This window comes from Elephas maximus, chromosome 16 (genome assembly GCF_024166365.1).
Source record: "Elephas maximus indicus isolate mEleMax1 chromosome 16, mEleMax1 primary haplotype, whole genome shotgun sequence".
NCBI lineage: Eukaryota > Metazoa > Chordata > Mammalia > Proboscidea > Elephantidae > Elephas > Elephas maximus.
This window is the reverse complement of record NC_064834.1, coordinates 63693244-63715466: the sequence shown is the minus strand read 5'-3', so window position 1 is coordinate 63715466 and position 22223 is coordinate 63693244. Positions and strand designations below refer to the sequence as shown.

The 22223-nt window shown below is 42.0% G+C and overlaps 1 protein-coding gene across 11 annotated transcripts in view; it reads right to left on the bottom strand.

Moving 5' to 3' along the window:
- VTI1A (vesicle transport through interaction with t-SNAREs 1A) overlaps window positions 1-22223 on the bottom strand; it is a 378820-nt gene that overhangs the window by 52775 nt on the left and 303822 nt on the right. The window contains exon 9 of one of the 11 annotated variants that reach the window (XM_049855510.1): window positions 11104-20539. The exons of 8 other annotated variants lie outside the window; for them this stretch is intronic. In XM_049855510.1, the coding sequence (XP_049711467.1) occupies window positions 20401-20539 (139 nt within the window). In that variant the 3' untranslated portion in view covers window positions 11104-20400. Of the gene's footprint in view, window positions 1-11103; window positions 20540-22223 lie in introns of those variants that run through there. 2 more of the 11 variants (XM_049855512.1, XM_049855520.1) reach the window with 2 other exon arrangements.

The following is a 22223-nucleotide window of genomic DNA, read 5'->3' as shown; positions in this document are numbered from 1 at the left end:
ATATGAAGAAGAAACATGGCATCAGGATTGGAGGAAGACTCATTAACAACCTGTGTTATGCAGATGATACAACTTTGCTTGCTGAAAGGGAAGAGGGCTTGAAGCGTTTACTGATGAAGATCAAAGACCACAGCTTTCAGTATGGACTGCACCTCAACACAAAACAAAAATCCTCACAACTGGACCAATAAGCAACATCATGATAAATGGAGAAAATACTGAAGTTGTCAAGGGTTTCATTTTCCTTGGATCCACAATCAATGCTTATGGAAGTAAAAATAGCAGTCGACAAATCAAACGATGTATTGCACTGGGCAAATTTGCTGCAAAACACCTCTTTAACGTGTTAAAAAGCAAAGATGTCACTTTGTGGACTAAGGTGCACCTGACCCAAGCTATGGTATTTTCAGTTGCCTCATATGCATGCAAAAGCTGGACAATGAATAAGGAAGACCAAAGAAGAATTGATGCCTTTGAATTATGGTGTTGGTGAAGAATATTGAATATACCATGGAATTCCAGAAGAATGAACAAATCCTTCTCGGAAGAAGTACAGCCAGAATGCTCCTTAGAAGCAAGGATGGCGAGACTTCGTTTTGTGTACTTTGGACATGTTATCAGGAGTCAATTTCCAACTCGTAGTGACCCCATATGACAGAATCGAATGGCTCCATAGAGTTTCCTAGGCTATAATCTTTATGGAAGCAGATCGCCAGGTCTTTCTCCCATTGAGCTGCTGGGTGGGTTAGGAACCACAAAACCTTTTGATTAGCAGCCAAGCTCTTAACTGTTGTGCCACCAGGGCTTCCTCTTAATGAGGTATTTAAAGGATGCCAGAACAGATAGAGGTTGGGGGGTGGAAACATGCAACAAACAAACGAGCAAAATCCCTCAGATGTAAGGGTAAACTGGTAGACGGTCAGGGGGAGAATCCCAAATGCTTCCCTGGGCTTCAGTAGTTGCTCCAGGAATTGCATCCTATGCTTAAAGTTGAGAAGGCCGACTTAAGAAGTTAAGAGTCTTCTATTTTGGTCTTACACTTTCTTCCTGAGACAACTGCCGTGTCCTGCTCTGACTGCCCTAAGTTTCTCCTGCAAGGGCTTATGTCAAGCAGTAATTATATTTCCAGGGTGGCGGAGCCTCTTTTCTCCAGCCTTGTGTCTCAACAAAGAATCTAAATCATTCCATTATAGCACAACAATGGATCCTCACACTAGTCACGCAATTTGTTTTAATTATGTAAATCACTTCATTCTCTTTTGAAATATCTGCATGGAGCTGCAAGTCACTGTAGGTCAAAATAGGATGTGGACTATGTGGAGTAGGGAAAGAGAGGGACCGGGAGCAGCCTGGCTTTGTCCTGGTGGTCACCTGTTGCATGGAGTTGGGATGAGAGAGAACACTGGGGCACAGAAGTCCCAGGAAAGAAATCGGGATATGCAAGGGGGAGGTAATGTGGGATTGCTTCTCCTTGCCACCCCAGTGTACGTGGCACAAGGCATGGTGATGTGCTTTATCTGAGCTTCTTGGGGAGATCAGGACCCAGCAGACACCACATCCTCATTCTACCAGACACTGCCTCACCCCTTTGAGAGATTCAGTAAAAAGAGAGCCAAGAGTCACCCAAACAATGTGCCTGATAAGACTATTCCTGGGAAGGGGCTGAGTGCCCAGAACATTCTTTACAGCACCTTATCGTGCCCTGTGTGGAATCTGTTTAAAATAAGTTGGTTAAATGCCCTATTAATATTCAAATAATTTTTTAAATTGTTATTTTTTCATTGCAGCTAAGAGAACTGGAGGAATGCAATGAAAAAGGAAGAGAACGGAGGAAGAAAGGAAGGAGGAAGGAAGAAAGAGGACAGATGAAGGAAGGAAGGAAGGAAGCAAGCTAGGAAGCTACCTTTAGTTAAATACCTTCAAACACATTTAACATTAGGGGCTATTTCCTCTCACTGTCTCGTCATGCTCCACATTTTTTGTTACTACTTGATGCCTCCTTGTTTCCAGAAGTAGGACAAATACATTTTGTAAAACACACAGGAATGGTTTCTCTACATGTGTTTATAATCTGATACCTTTTACTATATAAAAAACCAAACCTGTTGCCATTGAGTCAATTCCAACTCACAGCAACCCTATAGGACAGAGTAGAAGTGCCCCACAGGTGTCCAAAGAAGTGGCTGGTAGATTTGAACTGCCGACCATTTGATTAGCAGTTGGGCTCTTCACCACTGCGTCACCAGAACTCCTTTACTATAAACTCAGTACTGAATGGGCACATATTTACTTTTCGGTACTAAACCTGCAATTAGGGTTTGCTGCCCCCAGGTAAACAAGGGACCTGGGGAGCCAGGACAGCCAAATGGTCTGGGGTCAGACTGTTAGGTGCTGTTGAGTCAGTTCCGATTCAGAATGAAACACTGCCCTGTCGTATGCCATCCTCACAATTGTGGAGTCAGGCTGCCTGGGTTCAAATCCCAGAATCCACACTTACTAGTTGTATGACTTTGGGCAAGTTATTAACATTTTGGAACTTTAGTTTTACCATCTGTAAAAGACGATAAAAGCACTTACCCCAAAGGTTGTTGTGAGAATTAAAATTAACACATAAAAAGAGCTTAGCATAGGGCTTGACATATTAAAAAAAATATATATATATAAAAAAAAATAGCACTCATTAAATATTAGTTACTATTATTAACTCCAAAAACAAAAATCCTCACTACTTGACAAATAAGCAGCATCATGGTAAACAGAGGAAAGATTGTGGTTGTCAAGCATTTCATTTTACTTGGATCCACAATCAACACCCATGGAAGCAGCAGTCAAGAAATCAAAAGATGCATTGCAGTGGGCAAATCGGCTGCAAAAGACCTCTTTAAAGTGTTGAAAAGCAAAGATGTCACCTCGAGGACTAAGGTGTGCCTGACCCAAGCCATGGTGTTTTCAGTTGCCTCATATGCATGCGAAAGCTGGACGATGAACAACGCAGGCTGATGAAGAACTGATGCCTCTGAATTGTGGTGTTGGCGAAGAATATTGAACATACCATGGACTGCCAAAAGCATGAACAAATCTGTCCTGGAAGAAGTACAACCAGAATGCTCCTTAGAAGCAAGGATGGCAAGAGCACGTCTCACATACTCTGGACACTTTATCAGGAGGGAATAGTCCCTGAAGAAGGACATCACGTTTGGTAAAGTAGAAGGTCAGTGAAAAAAGAAGAAGACCCACAACGAGATGGACTGACACAGTGGCTGCAATAATGGACTCAAGCATAGGAACAATTGTGAGGATGGCGCAGGATTGGGCAGTGTTTCGTTCTGTTGTGCACAGGGTCGCTATGAGTCGGAACCAACTTGACGGCACCTAACAACATTACTGTAATTATTATTATAATATGGTTTGAACAGTAAGGTTTAAACTACAGATTGGGCAACTGATGGAAAACTGCATCTCTGATCATTTCTCTTTTAAAGAGTAAAATTTATATGCCTAAGAAATTAGCTCTGCTTTAAAGGATATGTAATATAGATGGAGCAAGATTTAAAGAAGTAACACCTGAGTGCCTGCTGCTACACCTTTCTCACTAAACTGGTATGGATCTTGTCCTGTTTGACATTTTCCTTTTCTGGCTTCAAAGAAAGAAATCCTTGGCTTCCATCTCTTATCCACTTTGCCTGCCACTAAGCCATTCTCACAGTTTCTTAAAATACTTACTAACACTTAGAATACTTACACTATCTTAAGTTTCCTTTCTCCTCAGCTACTTAAGGAAAGGGCTTATGAAGAAGCATGTAGGACATGTTTTCCAGCATCCTTGCTAAAATTCACCCTTTCCTCTTGTCCTGTGGCTGGAATCAAATGAGAGGTCTTAGTCCTATGAACTATAGGATCCTCTGACCATTTTCTGTTAAGCAGAAGCAAGTATTTTTCTTTCCCCTTTCAAGGGCACTAATACTTCATTCTTTCCAATGGGAATCTGGTTCCTTATTTTCCTACTGACCATTAATTTGAATGCAATGGTTTTCCTCTTCAGGTGAGGTTGCTGGGAGCAACCAGCAGGTAAGAATCAGATACCTAGTGCTTGCAGAAACAGCCTCTCTCTTCCAACTATTAAACTTAATATTATATTTGAACCTAAGTTTATAAATCAGCTTTCAGTAGAACTCAGCAAGATTTATACATAGAAATTTAAAGTAATTTTGTAATAACGATTCTTTAAAAAGAACTAACCTCCATTGAGTAAGCTTTTCATTATTTAAGTATAGTTTACATACTTGGTGCATTGCTTACAGTCAATTTTTAACTTCAGTTTTTGTTTCTTTCTACACAGCACCCTCCTTATTGCCTAAGCCTTCTTCTTATGATTAACTTTGTCAAATTTTTTTAATACTCTTCAACATGTCCTACTACATCTATATGGTCTGGCCCTAGCTACCAGCTCTGCCTCATCTCATCCTACTTTCCTACTTATCTCTCTTCTCTAGACACATTGGCCTCACTTCTGGTCCTGTTCATCTTCCCTCCCGCCACATGGCTTGTGCACAAGCTCTGTTCTCTGACTGGAGCATCTACCAATGCCTTCATACCTCAGCTCAAGCGTCACTTCCTCAGGAAGCCTGCCTTGGCCTCCCTGTCACGGTGAAATCTCTAGACCAGAGGTTCTCAATATATGGTCTCTGGACCGGCAGCATCAGCATCACCTGGGGACTTGCTAGAAATACATATTATTAGGCCCTAAAAAAAAAAAAAAAAATTTTTTTTTTTTTTACCCCAGACCTACTGAATCAGAAACTCTGGGATGGGGACAATCTGTTTTAACAAGCCCTCTAGGGGGTTCTGATGAAACTGAAACTTTGAGAACCACTTGCCTATTACATAGTCCTATTGCAACAGGAAGGTCCCTGGGAGATGCAGACGGTTTGCTCTAGACTGCTAACATAAAAGTTGGTGGTTCGAGCCCAGCCACCAGTGCTACATGAGAAAGGCCTGGCAATCTCCTTTCATAAAGATTACCGCCAATAAAATGCTATGGAGCAGTTCTACTCAGTAACACATTGGGATGCCATGAGTCGGAATCTACTTGATAGCAATGAGTTCCTTGTTCCAGGAAGCTCTTCTTCATGGCATTCACTACAATTACATAATTACATTTGTGTGATTATTTGATTAAGATATGTTTCCTCTTGTACATTCCCTGAGGGCAGCAACTATGACTTTTTTGCTCACCACTGTTTCCCCAGCACCAAATGCTTAGCATATATCACGTGCACAATAAATATTTTTCAATCAATTAAAAATGAGCAAATATATAGAGGAATCCCGGTGGTCATGGTCCCCAAAACTTCTGTTGGCCCAGGACAGGAACCACTCCTGAGGACAACTCATCAGACACGGAAGGGACTGGACACTGGGTTGGAGAGACATGCTGATGAAGAGTGAGCTACTTGTATCAGGTGGACACTTGAGACTGTGTTGGCATCTCCTGTCTGGAGGGGAGATAGGAGGGTAGAGAGGGTTGGAAGCTGGCAAAATTGTCACGAAAGGACAGACTGGAAGGGCTGACTCATTAGGGGGAGAGTAAGTGGGAGTATGGAGTAAGGTGTAATAAGCTTATATGTGACGGACTGATTTGATTTGTAAACGTTCACTTAAAGTTCCATAAAAATTATTTTAAAAAAAGCAAATATAAAATTTAAAAGGACAAATATTAAAAAAAAATAGGTTAAAGATATAAGTAGGTACTGGACAGGAGGCTGGCTGTTGGAACTCACCCAGAGTAGAACTGTGCTCCAGAGTTTTCATGGCTGTGACCTTTTGGAAGCAGATCACTAGGTATTTCTTTTGAAGCTCCTATTGGTGGATTCGAAAAACCAACCTCTTGGATAGTGGCCCAGCCCTTGACCGTTTGTGCCACCAGGGACATATAATTTTTTAGGGCATATTTTATTATTTTTTTTAATTTAAGAGTAAAATGGCTTTATAGAATGCTCAGGGAAATGCAACAGCTTTTTCATCTTTACATGTTTCCTCCCAGTCTTTGTATGTGCATACGTGTTCCATTTCGTTTCAGCTTTTTCACTCCAACATGCATTTCATGTGCACCTTCTGTGTATATTACGAGTAACATATCATCTTGATACCTATCATTTTAAGTTCCTGAATAAAGTTCCATGCAATTAAAGAGTTAAAAAAAAAAAAAAAAAAGGTGTAAGTGGGTAATTTACAAAAGAAGGAACAGAAGCGGCAAACATTTCAGTATGCCTATCCTCAACTATTAAACAAAGGAACAGGTAAAACAATGTATGGCCCTTGTTCCCTGCCCCTATGCTTACCAGGTCAGCAAAGATTAGAAGGAATTATCACACTCAGAAGGGGCATGAGCATGACAGTGATTGTGGGAATGCAGTTTACACAGCTCTTCGGGAGTACAGTATGGCATTATTTTCAAAACGTGAAATGGCCCAGCAATGCCACCTTTAGTCATTAACTCGAAGGCTATATTAGTCCAAGTGCACACAGGTGTATGTATGTGCAAGGGTGAACATTGTATAACCCTGCCGATGGCTATCATTTTGTAAATACTCATCAATAGCTTGGTATAAGCACACTGTGGTGTCTTCATGACTCTGAACACCATGCAGCGGATAACAATGCTGATGCCGAGATGTAGTAACTCATACGGAAAAATGATCACGATGCTCAGTAAAATGCAAAAAGCTCAATTATTTAAGAGTTTCTATCTATTTATGTATCTATCCAAAGAAAAATGCCGAGATCTATATTCAACAAAAGGTTATTAATGGTGTGATTGTAGGTGATCTTTATTTTCTTTGCATTTTCCCATAATTTTCTAATTTTTTCTAATACATTACTCTATATAAAAATTAAAACATAATATTAAAAAAAACCCAGTTTAGCTTAAGCAAAATATAACTAGGAAAGTGAACTACTTTGTGGAAAGAAAAAAAGAAAAGAAAGAAAGCAACCCAGCTTCCTAGAATTCTCAAAGTAGGGCTCCTTCGCATTCATTATTCACTGTTCTGGATTAACGATGCCCCAAGTCCTCTCCTTTCCCACAGCCAGTCCAGAATTGCCTGCAGCTGGCTACAGTGACCCACACAGCAAGCACTACAGGCACTGATTAGTATTAAGTAGCTGGTGACTGATAGCCTGCATGCAAACCGCGTCTAAGAATTTCTGGCACAGAAGAGGAAAAATTCCTAACCTTAACTAAGAATTCCATGGACAATAAGCGGCCATCCCAATGTGGCCGGTTGTGTGTCAGTCTATCAGGAACCTCGAGATAACTCCCAAGGATGACGAAAATGCTGCCACTGGCAGACAGAACTGCAACTAAGCAAAATCTTTCATTCCACCTCTTTCCTTTTCTCTCCTTGACACCATACAAAGTCTTGGCATGCTGTTTTCCAGAAAAAGTGCCGTGGGGTTAGTCAAATGGATAAGCCCATTGGGATTTGGTGATGGCCAATATACTGACATCTGACTGACACCCAGCTCATCACATGTTCTTGGTATCACCTGGCAGTAAGTGGTGTAAGAGTGAGGCTGGAGGTCAGAGCTAGAAACTCAGTGGCCTTGTAGCATGTTTTAATAAAACAACACCTGAGAGCTATATGAGGCTAAGGTTTAAACACAAAATAGGTTCTAAACAAAGAGAACATGTATCAATATAACGCACACACAAGGCTATAAGTTTTCATAACTCATGTGTCCTGCCTGCCACCAGACCATTAAATTCTTGAAGCCATAAGCAGGGCAACATGTTCTTAGTACAAACAGGCAGAAAGAGGAGTTAGAACTCAATTCAACTTCTTCACCTCAGCGCGGGTGGGGTGTGTAAAATTAAGCCTAGACGTGAGGCTTGTAACAGAGGCCAGTGGGTACATTTTTAGTCTACTAAGAGGCCACATGCTCAGTCATTCATTCTCTACTGACCAAAGTGGCACCACTAATGGGTTTCTGAGCCCAGTGCCAGGTGGCAGGGGCTGTGTGGGTACAGAGGTTATAGTGCCTAAGGGCAGGGACTGAGGCTATGCAAAAACTTCCTCCAGCTTTGACTCTTCCTTTTTGTTTTTTTCCAACTAGTCTTGCCCCAGATCTTTTGGTTGTGATGAGCTGGATGAGTGAGATTTAAATGTCTTGATCCACAGCATGGGTGAGACATATGGTCCTGAACCCGAAGTGAACCGCCCAGCAGTTAAACCAACCCAAGGGAGGAACTAGGGGTGAAAATAAACCACATTTTCAACAGAAACTGTTCATTTCAGGCAACAGTGACAGCCTCATATTCAAGAAGTCCATTCCAGGTAGATATTAAAGAGAAATTGGTATATCGCAAGCTCAAGACTGCATATCCCTTGCATAATTACAATGACCTGCAGTCCTTTTTAAAGACCAAGTTAGCTGATTAAAATTAGTCCCATTGAAGTTACATATACTAATGCAAATCTCCTGCCCAAATATGCTCGCAGAACCTATGTTTAAATACAGACTTGGAAAATTCAGAAAGCAATTACTTCCTATATCTGGCCAAAGCCCTTTCAAATTCACTTGAAGAGGCTGTAACTGTGGCTCCTGCTCCAATGAGGAGAAGCTTCCTCTTTGTCTTTGTGTTTCTGGGTTGCTACGTGCATTCCATTTTAGGAAAAAATAAGTCTCAGCCTAGTTTTGTCCAACTTCGTTGTTGATTTCACTTTTTGTTCTCTCTTGGCCCCCACCATTTATACCTTGCAGCTGTAGAGTTGCATCTGGAACTCTGGCTGTAGTATGATCGGCTCTTGCATCCCCTGTGAGAGGGACTCCAGAGAACGTGCCTGGAGCCCTTAAAGCTGTATGAACAAGGACCTGCGGCATCTATAACACAGGCACTTGGCCACTCCTCGGCTGAAATCACACAACCCACCCAGCACTGAAACTTTCGAATCCATTTTATTTACAAGAGACTTTGAATAAAATCCAGTAAATAAAACCTTAATGTACCCAGTGTAACAAATGTCAAAGAACAGCCATTTAACTTCTTTGAGGCGGAAGACAGTAGAAAGTATAATACTGTCCAGGACTGCAGTAAATCAGTTCATTGTAAAAGAGTTTATTGAGATCACTGAGGAGATACCCAGAAAACAAAGTAAGTTTCTTATGGGATGAACTAAATTGTTACATGTCTATAGATATACAAATATAGATGGGTATATGCATTTAACAGGAAACCCTGGTGGCCTAGTGGTTAAGAGTTCAGCTGCTAACCAAAAGGTCAGTGGTTCAAATCCACCTGGGGCTCCTTAGAAACTATGGAGCAGTTCTACTGTCTTACAGGGTCACTATGAGTCAGAATCGACTGGACGGCAACAGGTTTTATACATTTAATCATTTTGACTCACATAAATATATGCATTGTATGGAATTATATATGTATATATGCGTGTGTGTATGTGTGTGTATATATACACACACATATACGTGGAGACTCTGGTGGCGTAGTGGTTAAGAGCTACAGCTGCTAACCAAAAGGTTGGCAGTTCGAATCCACCAGGCTCTCCTTGGAAACCTTATGGGGCAGTTCTACTCTCTCCTATAAGGTTGCCATGAGTCGGAATCGATGGTAAGTTTTTTACAGAGAGAGAGAGAGAGGGAGACTGTGTGTAAAACCTGGAATCTGTGTAAGGCAGAAACCTGTCAGAGGAGGAAAACTCAAATATTTTCCACTAAAACTATAGAAAAGCGATAAACTGTACCCTGTCCAAGGCAGAAAACTCGCAAGGAGCTGGAAAAACAAGGCAGTACCTTTGAATTTTGGCTCTTAAAAGTTTCACTACACACACATACACACAATATGTATACCGGGAGAGTCACCAGCACCAACACACACACACACACACACACACACACACACACACACACACACACACACACACACACACACACACACACACACACACACACACACACACACACACACACACACACACACACACACACACACACACACACACACACACACACACACACACACACACACACACACACAATATGTATACCGGGAGAGTCACCAGCACCAACACTGGTAATAAATACAGCAACAGCACTAACAGTATTGAAATTCAGTTGTGTAGAATCTAACTTGTTTTTCTAGCTTGGAGGATTAAAACTGGATTTCAACCTAGAGGTAACATATTGCTCTGACACTGAGAATAACGTCAGGCTGTGTAAATATTTTTTTAAAAGAAAATGTGGCATTATTAGTGAGAGTAAGACATAACCATTATGTTTAAGGAAAGAAAGCCTTTATTTGTTCCCTATACAATCATAACTCAATCAACCAAATAAGGCTTCCCCCACCACACTGCCATTATAATGGGAGTTTTGTGTAAGCTCTGTTTGTACAAAAGCCTGACGATATAGTCTTGAGGGTAATCCTAAAGCTGTTAGGCCTAAATTAAAACAAATCTTACGGGCACATCTGTGTTTTTAAGACAGCTCTATTTAAGAGGGCCATGCCGATTAGACCAGCAGATAAGCCCCACACAATCTAAGGGTGAGCACTTCAGCAAACACCGGCATGGCACTGAAATCTTCTAGCTTTTCATCTCACAGAAGAGCAAAGATCTTGCGATTACTCTGTTAAAAAGCAGCTGATTCCTCAAGACACGCAGTCAGTCATGGTATGCGTGAATCTGATCAATAGGCTGACTTTTTTTTTTTAATTATTTAAAATTTATTGAAGCCTGTTTTATGGCTCAGGATATGGTTAATCTTGGTAAATGTTACACGTATACTTGAAAATATGGATTTTTTTTTTTTTAGTTTAATATAGAGATCTTCAAATGTAAATAGGTCACTGCTATGCATTTAATTGTGTCCTTCCAAACCCCCAAAATATGTGTTGGAATCCTAACCCCATACCTGTGGATATAATGCTATTTGGAAATAGGGCTTTATTTTTTATGTTAATGAGGCCGGAGCAGTGTAGGGTGTGTCCTAAACCTAATCACTTCTGAGTTATACCGAGAGCAGATTAGACCCAGAAGAAAGCACAAAAGGAGAATGACTTTATCTTTTTTTATACTGAAAAAAAAAAAAAAAAAAAAAACCCAAACGTGAATGTTCACATGTAAAATTGATTCAATTATCACAAAAATAGTGCAGGACAGATAAGGAAAGGAACCGTGCCCTATTTCTGCATTCTTAAATCAAATGTGCACTTCATCAATATTGCAGATCAACAAATGTCTGGATTGTTTTCCAACTCTTTGGTTTTTCTTAAAATAAAATCTCATCCCTGCCTCTGCCCCAATACACACATGCTGATACTTAACATTCCACAAACACAGGCACTGTGATGAATCTCGACACCATGTTTTAACATTTTAGAACAGATAAAATTTTAGATTTACGATAGAGAAAACGAATATATAAAATTTTAGAATAGTTTGAAATCATTCACACATCTATTGCCACCTCCCTAGGGTCTATTTCTTCCTGTGGACTTATACATAGTTCTCCTTGTTTATATCTTTATTATCCTCCTTCTTTATTTCTGGCTTGTTCCAAGCTGGGCTTATATGGCTCCATTATTCCTCGCGCTGCTCTCCACAGACCAAGCGGACCCATCACTTCTTCGAAGGGCATCCTTGTTTGTTCTGCTTGGCTTCAGCATCCGCATTCAATCACCAAGGGCTTTAAGAATACTTGGGGTTAGACCTGGAAATGCACCCTAAGTGTTCTGATCCAGGCCGACTCTAAACAGTGAGGAAATGGAGCCATTAGTGGCAATGGGAGGTTAGGGGGGCCTGAGGACAGGTGGGAGCGTCCGTGGGTGTAGAACAGCACGCAGTTCCTTTGAATCTGCTTCTTGAACCAGTAAAACAAAATTCCTTCATACTTTGTGTAGGTTTTATGGTTGGCTGGGAGGATTCCCTGAATTCAAATGGCTCTTTGCAAGCCTGAGACTGGAGAAAAGAAACCTCTTTGAAAAGCGTTTTGCAGTTGAACTGTGTCCGTTGTCTGTTTCCAACAAAAATACCTTCTAACACAGTGTCACCGTGCGTTGGTTCAGCAGTGCATGTGAACGAATACACTTAATACACTGGGGGAAATAAGAAATGGATTTTATTAAGTTTATTAGCAGCTAAAAACACGATACTTCAGCAGTGAGAGGAAAGTTATTCACCCACACAATTTGAGTGGAATGAACATTTGGCTCTAACTACAACTAATATGTGAAACCTGAAACCTAGTTTTCCATCTAAAGACCTTTGGGGTCCATTTTTACGCTACCTTGATCAAACCAGGAATTAAAGTTCGAGCTGGCTCCCTCCAGTCTTGGAGGGTACTGGTATTTCTCCAGCCACACCTCTTCACATCAGCATTTCCTCTGGCTTATCTTTTCCTCCCACCTTAGCTTAAAACTTGGCTCCCAACCAAGGATGCACTGCTACCAATCAAAATGCCTGTAGAGGGTAGCCAGCAGGGCTTGGGAAGAAGAGTGGGCACCGGCTGAAGAGACGAGAGCAGACTTGCAGGGTGGCTGATCTCTGAGGTCACTTTTACCAAACAGGGTTGGACTGGTGAGCTCGGTTCTAGCCAAGATTATTAAAGGCATGAGAGAGGTCACCTGCGACTCAGGTTTTAAAGGGAAATGCTATTTATAACAGTAATAAAAACCATCAAAATTTTTGTTGAGAACAGGTTGTGGGCTGGGCTAAGCACCTTATTTAATCCTCACTAACGCTCTTGGAGGGATGTTCTAGTACCGTCATCCTTTTACAGGTGAGGGAACAGGTTCTTTAAGCAAAGCGACTTTCCCATGGCCACGCAGTGGGCAGTGGCAGGGTCAAGATCTGTACCAATAGATTCTTTCTGCCCTGGAGTCCTTGCTCTTAACAGTTATGCTGCCCAGCATCCCAGCGGCTGTCAGTGCTTCCTCCTGCATCGTTGGGTCTTGGACCACCTGCACTGGAACCACCTAGGGATGTTTTTAAAAATGCAGATTCCTAGACTTTGCCCCATAGGTTCTAATTTATCAGGTCTGGATGAGGTCCAGGAATTTGTCTTTTTAATCACTGAACTAGAGCTTAACATGTGTTGTAGACATGGGTGATGGAGGCCCCCAAGCTTGAGTTGGCAAAGAAAAAGAGGTACTCCTTATAGATGCTCAGAAGAAAGTGTAAGCTGGGGACTTCAAGACGATCCGCAACAATACAGGACTCTATACAGCCACACAGCCCAGTTCCACCTCCTGTATGATGCCTTCTTGTTCATTCCAATCCATGGTGAGCCCCTATTCTCCAGATTGACTCAGCTCCAGTGTGGACCCCACAATTATCCTCTGTCTGGTGTTATAAAGCTTTTCTGCCCCAGAGAGTTTCCAAGGAGCGCCTGGTGGATTTGAACTGTCAACCTTTTGGTTAGCAGCTGTAGCACCTAACCACTACGCCGCCAGGATTTCTGTTTTACAGGTAGTTATTCAACAAATGCTACCTGCTAATAACTGTAAGGATATGAAAGAGGTGATGATTTGTATTTACATACAGAGATGCTAAGAGTGATGTTATTTATAATGGTGAAAAACTGCAAACAAACAAGATGGCCGGCAGCTCAGGATCTGTTAAATTTTGCACATTCTAAACAATGGTTTGAAGCGTATTTAATGATACGGAACATGCTTACAATATGTCGAATGGAAAAAGTAGACAATAATTCTATTTATACGATTTTGCAACAAACAAAAATAAAAACAAAAGATTGGGAGAAAAAATAGCCAACTATTAGAGTGGGCATCATCGGGTGGTGGGAGGACAGACGATTTTTATCTTCTTTTTAAATTTTTCTCTGTGTTACTAATTTTCAACAATAAACACACATTATTTTCATACTAAAACAACAACAAAAACCCAAACCGGTTGCCACTGAGTCGCTTCTAACTGATGGATACCTCACGCGTGTCAGAGTAGAACTGTGCTCTAAAAGGTTTTCAATGGCTGTGACCTTCCGAAAGTGAATTGCCAGGTCTTCCTTCCGAGGTGCTTCTAAAGATGTCATTAAAAATAATAGCAGCAAAGCGAAACTATAGCATAAGAGAGGTACTGTGCTTTTCTTCAAAGAGTTTAAAATCTAGTACAGGAAATGAGCAGATTTTGTCTGCAGTAGTTACTCCTGCCCAGTGTTCTCACTGCCTCGGCCTTGACCTTCCTGCTCTCAGCACTCATCATGTGGCACTCTCACCCTCAGCACTAAGGCTGTGGCTTGACTGTCTCCCTGTCAGGTGGTGAGGGCAGGCGCTGTGTCCTCCTTGGTCACCCTGTACCCATAACACCTAGCAGAGCACCTATACGTGACTGGCTCTCCATAAATATTTGTTGCATACATGAATGCATGAACGAATGAATGCCTATGTTCTCCCTTTCTCAACTAAGCTAATGGCACCTAGAGAGCAGAGCTCATATCCTAGGTCATATTTCTGCATTTCCCTCAACACCGGCATTGGGCATATAGTAGATATAGTAGGCGCTTACTAAAGACTTGCCTTGCTGATGGAGAACACAGCAAAAGGAAGGATGCCAGCTGAAAGGAGCCAGCCTCCTGATGCCTCTCCCAGCATGCAGGCAGGACTCCAGTGCTGGCTGGAGCCAGCCCACCTCGCTGTAAATGTTGCGCAGAACTGAATAGCTTATTTTGTTTGCTGAGAGAAGCAACTAGGTAGCCCTGGATCTTTATCTGCCAAAGCAGTCATGCCTTAACACACTGCTCCGCCCCACCCCTTTTGGAAGAAGATTGATAAGCATAATGATGATGTTTTAACGAGCTTAATTGCACATTCCTTATGTTCTTGCAGAGTTGCCAGCCAGCTACTTCAACATCCAGCAGTTTACTTGTAATAACTTTTCCCCCTTTCTCTACGCCAGGGAGCATAATTATTCTTGCGGTAATCCATAGCTCGGCTCGCTCTCTCTCCCTCCTCCCCTCCACTCTCTCTTTTTCTTGCTACGATCCCCCCCCCTTCTGGGAATTACTCTAAATGGGTATCTTTGAAAGGAGGGTGGCAGGCTGCTTTTGGTACAGTACTTACCAAGAAACCTTTCATCAAAGCAGCCCTTGTGAGCATGCTCTGGCCCCGAGCCAATCAGATCATCTCGCTGTCTGTTCCTGAAGAAAATCTGACCCTGGTATGCAAGTCAGGCCAGACGCTGCAGACAGGCTGACTGCACTCCTAGGCCAACCTGTCTTGCTGACTGAAAAAATGCTGAAGGGAAAATTACCTGTTTGGCTCCAGACTGAATTAACTTTTTTTTTTTTTTAATACATATACACAAGTCTGTTTATTCTTTTTTGTTTAAAAGCGTTTGCCTATCTAATATATTCATTAATGTTATCTGGTCAGTACTTGAAACATTTTGAAATATGTGCAAATGCAATAAGGGTACAGGGCCTGGAGGCAAAATAAGATGAATTTTCTAATTAAATGACAGAAAACTGTCTTGGGATTAACGAATGGTGGGTTTGTAATCTGTTTATGGGCGCTACTCGGGCAGGGACATTCGGTCAATGTACAGGCCCTGGTGGGTTATGAGGGTCTGGATGCCAAATATTCCCACCCTACCACTACCTTCCTCAAACTTCACTCAACCTCAAGTTGAATATTCAAGGTGGAGAGGGTGGCCCCAGCTGTGGAGGACACTGGCCCCTCTTGAAACAGCACTGGGCTCTGTTCACCTCCTGGGAGCCTGACTTTCTCAAGCAGGCATCTTTCTGCCATGGGTGCTAAAGACTTGCCACAAAAAGGTAAATAAATTCATCTTCTGAGCGGAGTCTCGGTAACATCTTACCTTCTCTTCAACCCCTGCCCCTGAATCATCTTATGAATACATTTTTGACATGTTTAGACAATTTCGGAAAAAGGTCAGTGTCATGGATTGAATTATGTCCCCCCCCAAAATGTATCAGCTTGGTTGGGCCATGTGTGGTTGCCCTCCATTTTGTGATTTTCCTGACGTATTATAAATCATAATCTTTGCATGTGGTTAAAAGGATTAGGTTGGGATTGTAACATGACCCTTACTCAGGTCACTTCCATGATCTAAGGTAAAGGGAGCTTCCCTGGGGTGTGGCCTGTACCACCTTTTATCTCTCAAGAGATAAATGGAAAGAGAAGCAGCAGAGAGTTGGGGACCTCATACCACCAAGAAAGCAGCACCAGGAGCAGACTGAAGACAAGGACCTTCCTCCAGAGCTGACAGAGACAAGGCCTTCCCCTAGAGCCTGTGCCCTCGATTTGGACTTGTAACCTACTAGACTGTGAGAAAATAAATTTCTCTTTGTTAAAGCCATCCACCTGTGGTATTTCTGTTATGGCAGCACTAGACAACTAAGACAGTGCTAACTGAAAGGTTGGTGGTTCGAACCCTATAGTTCATATTTGAGAAAAAATGATTAACACATTTCCTCTCACCTCCGCCTGTTCTACGAGGGAAGTGTTGGTTCAGTGCTAGAATTCTTGCCTTTCATGCAGGAGACTTGGGTTCAATCCTTAGCCAAGGCACCTCATGCACAGCTACCACCCGTCTGGCAGTGGAGGCCTGGATGTTGCTATGATGCTCAACAGATTTAGACTACGATGGACTAGGAAGAAAGGCCTGGCAATCTACTTCCAAAAATCAATCAGTGAAAACCCTATGAATTACAATGGTCTGATCCACAACCAATTATGCAGAGGGTGCAGGACCAGGCAGCATTTTGTTCTGTTGTGAATGGGGTTGCCATGAGTCAAGGCCAACCTGACGGCAGCTAATAACAGACCTATTTTAAATTGTTGCCTTCTTCCTCCTTTGAAAACCCCAGGCTGTGGACCCTGCATGGAGTCCCTGGGTGGCATGAACAGTTAAGTGCTCGGCTGCTAACTGAAAGGTCGGTGGCTTGAACCTACCCAGAGGCACCTCGGAAGAAAGGGCTGGCAATCTGGTTCCAAAAAGGTCACTGTCATGAAAACCCTATAAGTGCAGTTATACTCTGCAACACATGGGGTTGCCAGGAGTCAGAATCAACTCGATGGCAACAGGTTTTGTTTTTTATTGGATTCTGCACACATGGTGTTTCCCTGCGTGCCAGCCACTGGTCATTAGCCAGAGCACCAAGGCAGAGAAAACATGGCCTTTGTTCTCAAGGAGGGGGTCTGGACACCTCAGGTACTCTTCTCATGGTGATTTCTTCTGCTCCTGGTATCTTCAGGATCAGTTAGAATGCTTACAAAATAATAACAACTTCATATCACTAAAGTGCTAACAGTGAAGCAATGTATAGATGATGGAATCATGGTGCCATGTATTTTTTCTTTGTACTCTCAGAATTCCCCAAATATCTACAGTGGACTTTTACTTCTATAAATATAAAATATGCTACTAAAAAGAACCTTCTTGGGAGCACCAAATAGGCACATTCTTGAATTCTACAGAGAATGCACTTAAGGACAATTGGCCGGGCAGTAGCTAATAATGGCAGAAGTGAGTCTGAATCAAGAGGGGGGGATTTTAGTGAGCAGGGCACAGCTTGAGAATCACAGCTGGCTTGGACTCAGTTCCTGGGGTGTTAAATCAAGTAATAATGAAAATATGACTGTGTTTTACATAGGAGATTTCATAACTTCCTGAGAAGTAAACAGTCCCTTCCCCCTTGGTCGTCCTCCACTCCCATTTTTCAAGGAAGGTCTAATCCTTGCTTTTGGCCCAACGTTTTCTTTGTCTACAGAAGTGCAACGCTGTCAATAGAACGCGAGTCCTATTTTCTCTGGTGGTCCAGCTTACACATTTATGTAATAACAGGGGCTATATCAAGTCACATGAAGGTGTACATGCATCAGATGTCTGTCTCCCTGTCTCCCACCTGTGCTGAGTATACTGTCCTTGTTTTGTTTTTAGACTTGTCCCTGGGAAGGATTCGTTGAAATTTTCTCTCTGTTGGTTTGATTCACTTTGATCTAAACGGTTGCTTCCTGGGAGGGTTTTTTTCTCTCTTTTACAAGCCCCACAAAGTCATGGATATATGCTGAAATTGAGGCTTTCCCATCTATGAGAGAAAGAAATACCAAATTCTTTTCATATAAATACATGCACAGAGAAGAATCCTACTCCGCTCTGGGCTACTTCAACTCTGGGTAGAAGTCGGCAGAACATAAATCTGAAAAAAAATTCTATTGGTGCCCTTGCCCGGACTCTTTTCCCATACTAGGAGAAAACAGCTAATTTTCATCACCGAATTGCATAATGGAATGGCCTGTGAAAAAAAAAATGATGGAAAAAATTCTTTGCAAATAGTGCACGGCGTGCTATAAAACTCTCAGATTTAGTAATGATAGGTTTGGTCTCAAGAGCAAACAATTACCCTGGAAGTAAACTGCTGACTTTTTAACACAGAATAAACTCTTTCTAGGATTTGCATACTGTCTACTATTCTGGAAACAGTAATTCTAAAACAAACAAACAAACGAACAAACAACCTCAGTCTCCTTCCAGAGCTGAGGAAAGTGACTTGGGGACATCAGTTCTTTCTCGTTTTAGGATTAAGGCTTTTACTATTATTATGTTTTCTATCCAAAAGAGTGAAGCTTCTTGGTTATTTCTCTCATGTATATAAACCTGGCAAAAGAATTCTTTCTGCAAAAATAAATCGTTGAGTTTAACAGTTGATAATACAATAAGGCATTTTGTATGTTTTAAACAGAATGGCCCTGTGTCACCATCTTGGTAGGGCAGTGTCTACTTCATGTAATCTGATCCCTGGTGGCACAGTGGTTAAAGCAATTGACTGCTAACTGAAAGGTCAGTGGTTCAAAACCACCAGTAGCTCTGCAGGAGAAAGATGTGGCAGTCTGCTTCCGTAGAGATTGACAGCCCTGGAAACCCTATGGGGTCACTATAAGTTGAAATTGACTCGACAGAAGTAGTTGGGTTTTGGCTTCCTTTTAAAAGGTGATTTTCTAATCCATAACTAAATCCAACTTAATTTTTACTTTTGTCAAAGTTTTAAGCAAAATACACATATATATCAGGAAAAAAAATCTTTTTTAGGCCACATATCTTACTTATTAATTTGAAAAATATGGTTTCAGGGTCCACTAACTATAGACCTCTGTCATACAAAAAAAAAAAGTAATTAGGAAAAAGAAAGTCCATGTGAGTGAATGGAAGGACCAAAACGAAGCCACAGGAGACTGCCAAGGTACTCTAACGCGCAGGAAATGAATTTTAAGGAGTTTAACAGCAGAACCCCAGCCGGGCACTATAGTATCCCCTCCCCGCCCAATATGCTGATACTGTAGCTGGAGAGCGTGATACCAGAAACAATCCCAGTGTTTACTTTTTCTAAGTAAACAGAGGAGATATTGAGTCTGAAAGCTATTCTTCATGTACCCAAAGCAAGTGGGCCCTGTAAAACCTTGGCTGCCATAGCAGAGGAGAATAGGTATTTTTATCGGGTATATTCCAAAGCTGCTTTCAAAAAGATTTTTCAAATAGTTCAAAGGTCAGAAAGTGTTAGGCCAAGAGAAATGCAGTAGATGAAATCTGCTAGTTACTCTTCCAGCAGTTTCAGCTGGTGAGACTAAGATTCCTCTGTAATTACGGTATCAGCTCTGCTTCAGAGTAGTCAATAGTGTAATTAAAACAGCACGAAGGAGGAAGAGACACAGAGGAGGATCAGAGGACAAAATGTAACCAGTATAACAACAAAGGAGGAGGCTCTGGTCAGAGCCAGGTGGGACTCTGCCCCAGGTGCTCCTGACCATGGGGCTTCAGGACAGCTTAGTGGGGGGAACTGGAAATGAACATCTACAACCTATTCATAACTGCATACTACCACGGTTTCTCTATACCTGTTTTCGGTTGATAGGTGTTTATGTTTTTTTATGTATAGTAAATTGGAGCCCTGGTGGTGCAGTGGTTAAGAGCTACAGCTGCTAACCAAAAGGTCCGTAGTTTGAGTCTACCAGCCGCTCCTTAGAAACCCTATGGGGCAGTTCTACTCTGTCCTATGGGGTCGCTATGAGTTGGAACTGAATCGATGGTACGATGTATGGTAATTTCCATGACTTTGATTCTTCTCAATCTGAGAGGAGAAATCTGCTGTTCTCTCAAAATCCTGAGATAAAAGAACCCTTTAGTCGTTAAAGAGATGTACCTAAACATTTGCAGTCACCCTTGTGGTACCTGTTGGAGAAGACTAAGCAAGTTGTAGCCATTAGAAAAAGCTGCCAGACCTTTTCTACTCAACCATCATGAAAACTTACCGCCGAGCAAAGGAGGTATCGGCTGCTCTATTTAAATACCTCAAAGTGACTGTACAGCCAACGAGAGAAGCTACAGAGCAACGCTTACCTATGTGGTCTTAAATCCATCCTTTCCTGTGGCTTGCTTTTTGCATTATTCTCAAATGCAGAACCTCTAGGATGGCACTGGGGAGTCCCACATTCTTATTCCACTTCTTTTTAAGGGAGAGACGAATGCTTTTAGCCCTTTTATTGTTCCTATTGACAAAAGTCACCATAATTGCCTTCGATGAGACTACAGATTTTACAAGAAATGGACAATATTTTAAATAACATCTAAAATGCTCACCCATGATACCCAGCAAGGTGCTGAATAGTTTGTTTTACAATTGCTCCACCCTACCTCTCAGGGACCACAAGATGATAAATAAAACAATGCCTCTAACTGCCCTTGAGTTATTTAGAAGAGAATGCTCTGTAAGTCCAAGGTATGGTATGATTTCTCTGCTTCTACAAACACATTTACAGCATTTGCAGGGATAATTTATGTCTGCTCCACAGCCCCTTCACCACATATCAGTATCTCTCTTCACCTCTTAAAATGTTTTTAATATTCTCTCAAGATGTATAACTTACTGCCACATATAAAAATTGCTTAATGCTAATAAAACTGCAAAAGGCTTTGCCATAACATTTTCAATCACACTCTTAAATGCAATTAATGAAATGAATGAGATCAAAGAAATAGTTCCTAGAATTCAGCCTAGGTGTATCTTTCAGCAAAACATCCATGTGTTCCAACAGGAAGCAACTGGGCTAAAAGTTCTTAAAGCAAAGGTCTGTGGTCAAGAGGATGTCTACTGGAAATGTTTATGTACAACCAATCAGGCTTTATTTTGGTGATGCGGTTAATCAGACTCTAGGAGATCACCCCGGGAAAACAGCGGTTGGACAGAAAGCAGTCGTTGGCCAGAAGGCAGTGGTTGACCAGCTGGTGTTTAAAACGAGGATGTGGAGGTCACAGAGGTATCAGCAGACCACAAAGCCTTGGGCTACTTTTTCTGCCTTCCATCCACCCTTCCCCTTAAGGTGCAGGCTACGTTGCTGGCTATGCTTTTCCCTCTCTAGGCTGCCCTTGATGATCATCACCGATAGATTTCAACCAGATACCAGTGCTTATGGGAAAAAAAGAACCTGGTGCTTCCAGGGCTGGCTCTACACAGAACCAGCCTGGCCCAAAGTCTTACTACTTAGTGGATGGAGAGCAATGCCCCTAGACAGTCACCGCTTAAAACTGGTACTTGGTAGGAATGATCCTTAACCTGCTTGGGGTTTGGCCATCTACCTTTGGCAACTCCACAGTACTGGAATTAGCTTTTTTCATAAACAATGCAGAAATGCAGTGTGTATTGTTTGGCTAGGCTGGCATTTTAAAAAAGCTTGGATTGAATAGTCTTAGATAGGACACACACTTTGGTTCATCCCAGGCCACATAACTTCCTGTTAGGTAACATCTGGCCAGCCTTGCACCCCATGCATACATTACCAACGTGGCACCCACAGGCATCTGACCTGTAGTCTAGAAGCAAAGATACATCTTGCAGAGTCTTTTCTTAGAAATTACTGAATTTCGCTGTCTTCCTCTATCTGATCAGCTAACCAGCAGGGAGTTAATTATTGAGCACCTACTGTGTGCCAGGCAATGCTGGATGCCGGGGCCACAGAGATGGCAGGGGCCCGCTCTCTGCCCTCCATAAGCTTGCTTTCTCTAATACATGCCCTAGTATGTTAGTGCTTCCTCTGGAGAACACAGACCACATTCCCCGCAAAGCTTTCTTCAGTCCTGGCCCAGGAAGTGATCACAATGTTAATTCTTTTCTCTACATTCAAAAGAAAAGCTCTTTACACTAAATACCAGCTTAAGCATGGACATTATTCTCTA